The following is a 7,209-nucleotide window of genomic DNA, read 5'->3' as shown; positions in this document are numbered from 1 at the left end:
TTTTTGGCAACGCATTACCTCGCGTAACTTCCGTACCAGTTCAACCCTGTAAAAGTTATGATACCAGTAAATTAATTCCGTCTGAAGGAAGTATGCAATTTGTCACCAACATACTGACCCCAAACCCATGTCATTAAACACCAACTCTTTTATTTTAGCTTGTACAGAATAACAATTACGGTCAATTAATATGCATCATTTCAATTGTTATAAATTAGTTATAAGAACTTCAAAAGTTCGATATTACGGATTCTCACATAGATTCTTTACATACTCTCAAAGAGTTTTCAATTATTCGCAGGTAATAGACACTTCCCTTGTGCGAATTCAATAGTTTAGAAAAACCACTGAAAAATCACATAAAGACAACTTTCCAAATAGAAATGTTTACCTCTAACTAGTATACCGGAATCTCCATAGATTGTAGTAAAGTTATTAAGATAGGAATTGTAAAATGAGTTCAAGAGATTATTTTTTCATCGTTTAAATAATAATCCTATATATAAACTAATTGGGCGCGAACGTGAAGGTATCCTTATTCAATCCTATATTATCCGAATATATCCAGTAAATCAGTATTTTGTTGCTGTTCTGAGTTCTGATTGTAGATGGGCGCATTTGATCCGGAATTTTGATTTCCCATTGTCAATAATTGGTGCATTGGTGATGTTGTCATAAGCTCTGGAGGAACTTTAGGTGAACCTATATACAAAAAGTTCATTTAAGATCGGACTCAAGGTAGCTCATTAAATTTAGGAACATGCACTGTTTGTAGAAAGGTATTATTGGCTGCGTGGCTTTATATTCTTGCCAATGAACTTTCAACATTTATATTCAACATTAAAATTACTACATCAGCAACTTTATGTGCATACGTGCCTCGAACTTGTGTTGCAACTTGTCCTTGGACTCCTTGCATTGATTTCAGTTGGTTGAGGGTTTTTGTATGTGACTGGCTGCTCTGAAATCCCGGAATTTCCAAGGAATTCAGAGAAAATGAAGTGTTCCCTAGTTGAGGTGCGTTCGGTCTCCACGATGACGCGGCATTGCCTCCAGGCATCATTCCTAAAAAAACACGAATTTATTGAAAAATTACTGACGCAAACATATCATGTGTCGTGTCGTAGTGAAGCATCAGAGAATATAACGCTTTAACCCTAATTATCCTTACCTACATTATTTGACAATCCACCAGCACCCATAGAAAACATACCCATTGGCCAGTTACCTACACCACTGGGACGTAAACCTAGTTGAGAAGGCTGCGATGGAAGGACGGATGATTGTGTTGGAAAATTACGCGTTACAACGTTGTTAGCCGATCCATTAAACTTGGTATTTTGAGAGGCCGGAGGAGCTATCATATCGAGATTTCGATTTACTGATGAATGAAGAAATGTGTTCGTGGTTGCGGACGTTCCCGCACTTCGCGTCAACGGTTGGTTTGAATTAAGAGATTTTACGGGCGTCAATGAAGTCGTATCACTCAGATTTACTTGAAGTTCTTTGATGCTCTGAGATTCGTTTCCATCATTTGTGAAACCAAAGAACTTGTTGAACTAAAAGAAACGTACATGGAAATTTATGCTATCTTTAATCCAAGCACTTCAAATTTATTACAATGTATGTCTACATACTGCCGCACTTCCATTAGCTCCACTTTTGTTGTCAGAATTTAAAGCGTCTAAAATTTTAAAAATAAAATTTCAACAAAGAAAAGAATTCTTTATTTGCCCGAGGTTATTATGTAGGAAGTAAATTTTTATTTAGATGTACAATAAGCTTCCATCTACTTATCATTTGCAGCAAAACCATTTATTTACTGGCATCATTCACAGCGCTACTTTTCTAAATCCTAAAATACATTTTCCACTTTAGGAATTTTCGACTAAATTTGTTTGTACCTTTCTTTTCAGTTTTTGCACTAGAACTTGTTGACAATAAATTTGTGACTTGGCCCATGAGATCATCCATTTGTTTGCTGTCCTGCACTTCTTGAGCAAAGGCAAGAGATGACCTGCAAGTTTAGCACATGAACTTAAAAGGTACTAACAAGAGTACCAGGTAATCAAATCACGCTAAGATGTACATACTTTGTCTCCTCTTGCATTTGTTTCAACTGCTGTAACTTAGCTTTCTGCTCTGTTTCAACACGGCTTATCAATTCACGTATTACAGACATAAACTGAGAAAACTAGAATGTTCAAAAATGGTATAAATGCTAGGCATATAATATTAAAAATATCATGCTTGTTTAAATTATTGGGTAAAACAGCCCATAAGGAAATAAAATGTGAAATGAGAGAGGCAACATAAGACTTATAAATTTACCTGAGAGATGTTAAGACCAGGTTCTACTGACAGTGGTAATAAGAACGGCAGAGCTGACTTTGCTATATAATCTTTATCAAGACTCAATTTCTTATGTACTGTCGTTTGCTTATATATACCTTTAAAAACAAAAAACAATAAAACGCGTTCGGTGATTAGTCTATAGCTGTGTTTGCATTAGTCAGTGCAAACCGATGTGAGTTAAACCAATCAAATCAATCAATCGATCGATCGATCAATCAATCAATCAAAGAGAATTTGCAAATCAACCATGAATATATATTAGAGGAAATTTAAATTTGACTGTTTCGCATTATCATCTGTAAATGAAATAAAAGATGTTTTTCGTGTTTGCACTGGCTAATGGAAACATCGGAGATGTTTGTTTGAACTCTCAAGCATGTGCAACCTTCGGTCTCGGGCTTGCACTGATCTGCTCTCGACTTCACCCAAAGGTCTCCTCGGTTTGCATAAGCCATTGCAAACACAGTAAACATTTTTTATTTCTTAAATATAACAAGTGGTAGAAGAACGTTTTGGAAAGCTTTGTATCATTCAAATATGAAACTTACCTAAAATAGCCATGCAAACTGCCGGCTCGCGGCTAGGCACTTCCAGAAAAAGAGGAAAAATTTCATCTATTATAAGAAACTTATCCAAGTACTCTAGTATCTTTCCCAGGCACACGAGACAGTTAACGCGAACCTATATGAATGTACAAACAATATCCTCACCTATCCCATGCAGTTTACATATATCCAGTTTAAGTTTGAATATTTACTTGTAAGTGATGTAACTCACACCATGATTTATTGTATAAATAACTTTCTATTTTGTCGCTGCGTACATTATCTTCTATGATATTAGCTGTATACATTATCCTCAATTTTTTGTTAGTATGTTACCTATAATGACTTTCGTTGTACACGTACAACACCCTCTATTACTTTCACTGTATACAATACCAACTATGATTCTCGCGATTCACCACTATATCCATACCATTCTCTTTGTTCTCACTTAAGCAATTACAACTTAGTAATAATGACGACTTGCTGATAGCTGTGTATCATCTCAAGAGACAGTATATTTATGTTTGTACAATAGATTAAACTTACAGAAAATGTACTTGTTTTAAGACAAAGTGTTTTGATTCTTGGAATAATGGAGTGCTTCATGGCAGCATACTCGATCATTTTAGCAAAATTTGGAATGATTGTCAAAGCTAATTCCTAAAAACAAAAAAGATAATGTGAGAAAGGCGATGTACCACGGAATTCGAACTAAATTAACGAATCTACAGCAAAATGCTATTTTATAACTTACTTGGACTTGATCTGATGGCGCCTCCAGTGCGAGAAATACCATCGGCAGGACATGATGTTGAATTGATTCTTTTGGTGTTTTTGTCAACAGTAGCTCCATCTTCTTCAGCAATATTAGTACAACCTGCATAGAGAAACGCGCAAGGAAAGATGAATCACTAGGTAACATCTATATCGTAGCTACGCAAAAAGTCCTTCTATAGACAATCACAAAAATTCTGTAAATTGAATGTAATTCAAAAAAGCTTTGAATGTAATTTCCAAAGGAACTTGATGGTAGAATAATCAAATGATTATTTTTAAGGTAAATTTTAAATCAACATATATTACGTAGTGTTTTGCGTTCACACCTGAATGGGCTCTTGAATTTTCAAAACGGGAATAAGTTTGGGGAATATCAATTCGAAATACTCTTCGTTGGAACAATTTTCAGCGATTAGTAAGACATTGGGAAGAACAAAAGGAATCATGGCATGATTACTGAATTCAAGACATAAATGAGGTAGCACTCGCTGAAGAACGACACGCTATATAATAAAGATACAACGAGTGTTAGGATGCACACGACTAATAATCTATGTTATTCTTTTAAGGAGCTTACCTTTGGTAGCATTGAGATTATTTTATATAAACTTTTAAAAAACTGTGACTTGGTCATGTTGTCCCTTTGCATCAATGTGTCCAAATAATGAAGAGTTTGAGCTGCAACGTTGTCGAAATATTGCACCTGCATGAAATTCATTGATATTTTGAAATAATGAGAAAAGCCAAACCAGTGAGCATGCAGAATTTTATTTAACTTTAACCTTAGAAAGTTGGTGAATGTCAAGTCTCCTTTCTGGTGAAACGGAAAGTAAATATTTTACATGTTCTTCAACATCTGAAGGAACATTACCAAGAGACGGGGAAGTTTGACTAATCTGGAAATCAAAATAACACATACAATGCTGGTATAGGATTTCGGATTCCTATAGACTTGGAATATAAGAAAAAATAATTTTGAAAGTTGTGCTAACCTTTTCCACAAATTTCTTGTACTTGGAAATGTCACCCTGACAATCACACAGTGGTTTTCCACCATTATAAACAGCATAAATGAACATGCCCAAGGAAAATAAATCTGCTGATGTTGAGCATGTTCTTGACAATATGTGTTCTGGTGCAGTATAGTTCAGCTCAGGTTGACACAGAGGATTCAATTGAGAGTCCCATCCTCGGCAACTAAATGATGCCTGAAACTTTGATGCAATTTACATTGTTGCTTTAAATACATCAATTCACTATTGTACGTATATGCAAACAATGTGCAATGTGCAATTTGCACATTGTTTTAGCTAAAATGAAAACAATTGCACATCACTTTTTCAAACGATGTGCAAAAATCAGCGGTTTTAACGAAAAACACTGTCGTAAATCATATGAATTTGTTCACGTTTGAAAATATTAATTTAGCAATTAGCGCTATACAATAATTAACGTAATATCGATTTGATTATGCCTATAAAGAAACACTTTTGTCAAAAAAATTGCACATCGTTTTTTCTGAACTAATTCGCACACTGCATGCAAAATAAGAATCAAGAAATTGAGACAAGTTAGTAAGATTGGAATTCCAAAATGATGTACATACATGCAGGATCTGGATACTGGGGACCTGGTAACCAATAACACTTCAATACTGCCTCTAATAGTATCTGTAATCTAGATTGTTGCTGGATGCATAATTTTGTGTTTATTTACTCTATTTGCAGTGACAGTGAGTTATATGTGTTGGCAGGTGACATAACTACTTTATGGTGCATCATGGTACAATCAATATAATCCAAGGGCGAACCTGTTGATCAGAAGATGTTGCCATCTTACTGAAGTACAAGCCAGTAATCTTCCACTGACCATTCTTTGTAATAACAACAGATTGGGTTGTTAAGTTCCCATGAAGACGTTTAGCATCTTGGTGAAGAAAAACTAATCCTTCAACTATCTAAAATAGCAGAATTTGAACCATCAAAAGACAAAGTGTATAACATCTTAGAGGAGTATTAGTACCTGGTATAATCCATAAACCTTTTCAACATCATATAATTCATGATCCTGAAACCACAGTTGTATTTAGTTAGGACTTGAAAATGGATTAAATGTGTTGTGAAAAAAACTCCAAAGGCCTAACGCATAATGCTACATCTCATTACCTGAACATCTTTTGGTACAGCTGACACAAAGTTTCCATGATCACCCAAGATGGTTGATAATGAAGAAAACACAGGTTCAGTAGCATAAGCCAGACTATCCCTAAGAATTGCAATAAAATTTCTTTAAGCATAAGAAATAGGTAGACACTTATAGTCTATAAGTGTGAATTTGTTCAATACCTTGATTCTTCAAGAGGATGTTGGACCACTAACAACCTTGGATGCCGTAGTCTAGCAAGATTTGTAGGTCCACATTTCATTGCTTCTAATATTAGTTCACTTGACTTTTTATCAATTTTTTCCAAAATTTTCTTCTCAAAAACAAACACAGATACTTCCTACAGTGTAATGTTGACATTGTCATGTTTGTTTTGATATAGTCGGATAGTTTCGAGACATTAAACACAAAGTAAAAATTGCCAGAGAGGAGGTCATGAAGAGGTAACATAGGATTTGAAACATAAAAGAAATGATGCATACATAATGTAATGGCAACAAATGAAAAAACAACACATGAAAATTGTCAGACTCAATATTGTAGCCAGTCCGCAAATTTGATCATAAACTTTTCTGTGTTAAGTATCAGTGAAAACAATAGATTTGAAACTAAAGAAATGAAAATAGACAAAGATCTGAAATTTACATTGAAGTACCAAAACTTGTTGGTTGGCTAAGCTATGGTAAAGCCTTGAGCCGTGTTCTTTTGGATTGCTCTAACAAACAGTTTTGATGGTGGGCACAATTATAGAACACCCTGCCACAAAGACAGCACACAATAATCACTTATCAGGCTAGGTTGGATTAGGAAAAGGATTAGGGTTCAGGTGTTATGCTTGAAGGTAGTTTTTTAGGTATGCGGCACAGTGGTCAGTGGCAGGGTATTCAATAATTACTTCTAATTTACCTGTCCAGTTGACTTCTTGCGGCCATCATAAATTTTCCACAAACCTCCAGGACCACAAGTTCCTCTTTGATTTGTTATTTCATACTCACGACAAACTGGATTGCCTATTACTGATGTAACAGTTTTCTTCAGTCTGTCAAACATTTGCATATTTATAAAATGTTTCAAGCGTTTAACAAAGGTAATATAAGATTTTTATAAAAGAAAACAAGGAAAGAAATGTCCTTCCATGTGTGGCACATTGACTGTGATTATTTGGTTATAATCAAAACAAAATTAACAATAACACATGTGCCATGACGTTTCCTGTTTTCAAAACACAACTATTTTACACTGACACGGTCGTGACCATAAAACTCAATGGTCGTGACTTCATATGATTTTCTATACTGATTTCCATCCGTTGTAAATACTGATGACTCTGGCTGCTTTGCGCATGACCATACGAGCCATGGAGCAC

The 7,209-nt window shown here is 35.0% G+C and overlaps 1 protein-coding gene across 2 annotated transcripts; it reads right to left on the bottom strand.

The window, feature by feature from the left end:
• Nucleotides 1-130: 130 nt before the first annotated feature.
• LOC124445624 (SCY1-like protein 2) lies at nt 131-7,190 on the bottom strand. Of its 2 annotated transcripts, none has more exons than XM_046996366.1 (19): nt 6,750-7,190; nt 6,026-6,183; nt 5,846-5,945; nt 5,703-5,747; nt 5,491-5,637; nt 4,673-4,888; nt 4,463-4,576; nt 4,258-4,383; nt 4,007-4,183; nt 3,658-3,780; nt 3,450-3,563; nt 2,904-3,036; nt 2,332-2,450; nt 2,094-2,194; nt 1,905-2,017; nt 1,638-1,684; nt 1,172-1,559; nt 880-1,065; nt 131-702 (listed from the first exon to the last, which is right to left on the bottom strand). In XM_046996366.1, exons 1-19 carry the CDS (start codon nt 6,897-6,899, stop codon nt 551-553), a joined length of 2,709 nt encoding a protein of 902 aa, XP_046852322.1. In that variant the 5' UTR covers nt 6,900-7,190; the 3' UTR covers nt 131-550. The 2 variants fall into 2 exon arrangements, with proteins under 2 accessions (XP_046852322.1, XP_046852321.1); XM_046996365.1 differs by having other exon boundaries at nt 4,673-4,894; nt 6,750-7,189.
• Between the last annotated feature and the right edge of the window lie 19 nt (nt 7,191-7,209).

Source organism: Xenia sp. Carnegie-2017, unplaced genomic scaffold (genome assembly GCF_021976095.1).
Source record: "Xenia sp. Carnegie-2017 unplaced genomic scaffold, XeniaSp_v1 HiC_scaffold_22, whole genome shotgun sequence".
NCBI lineage: Eukaryota > Metazoa > Cnidaria > Anthozoa > Malacalcyonacea > Xeniidae > Xenia > Xenia sp. Carnegie-2017.
Note: the sequence above shows the minus strand (reverse complement) of the source record. Positions and strands in the feature narration are given on the sequence as shown.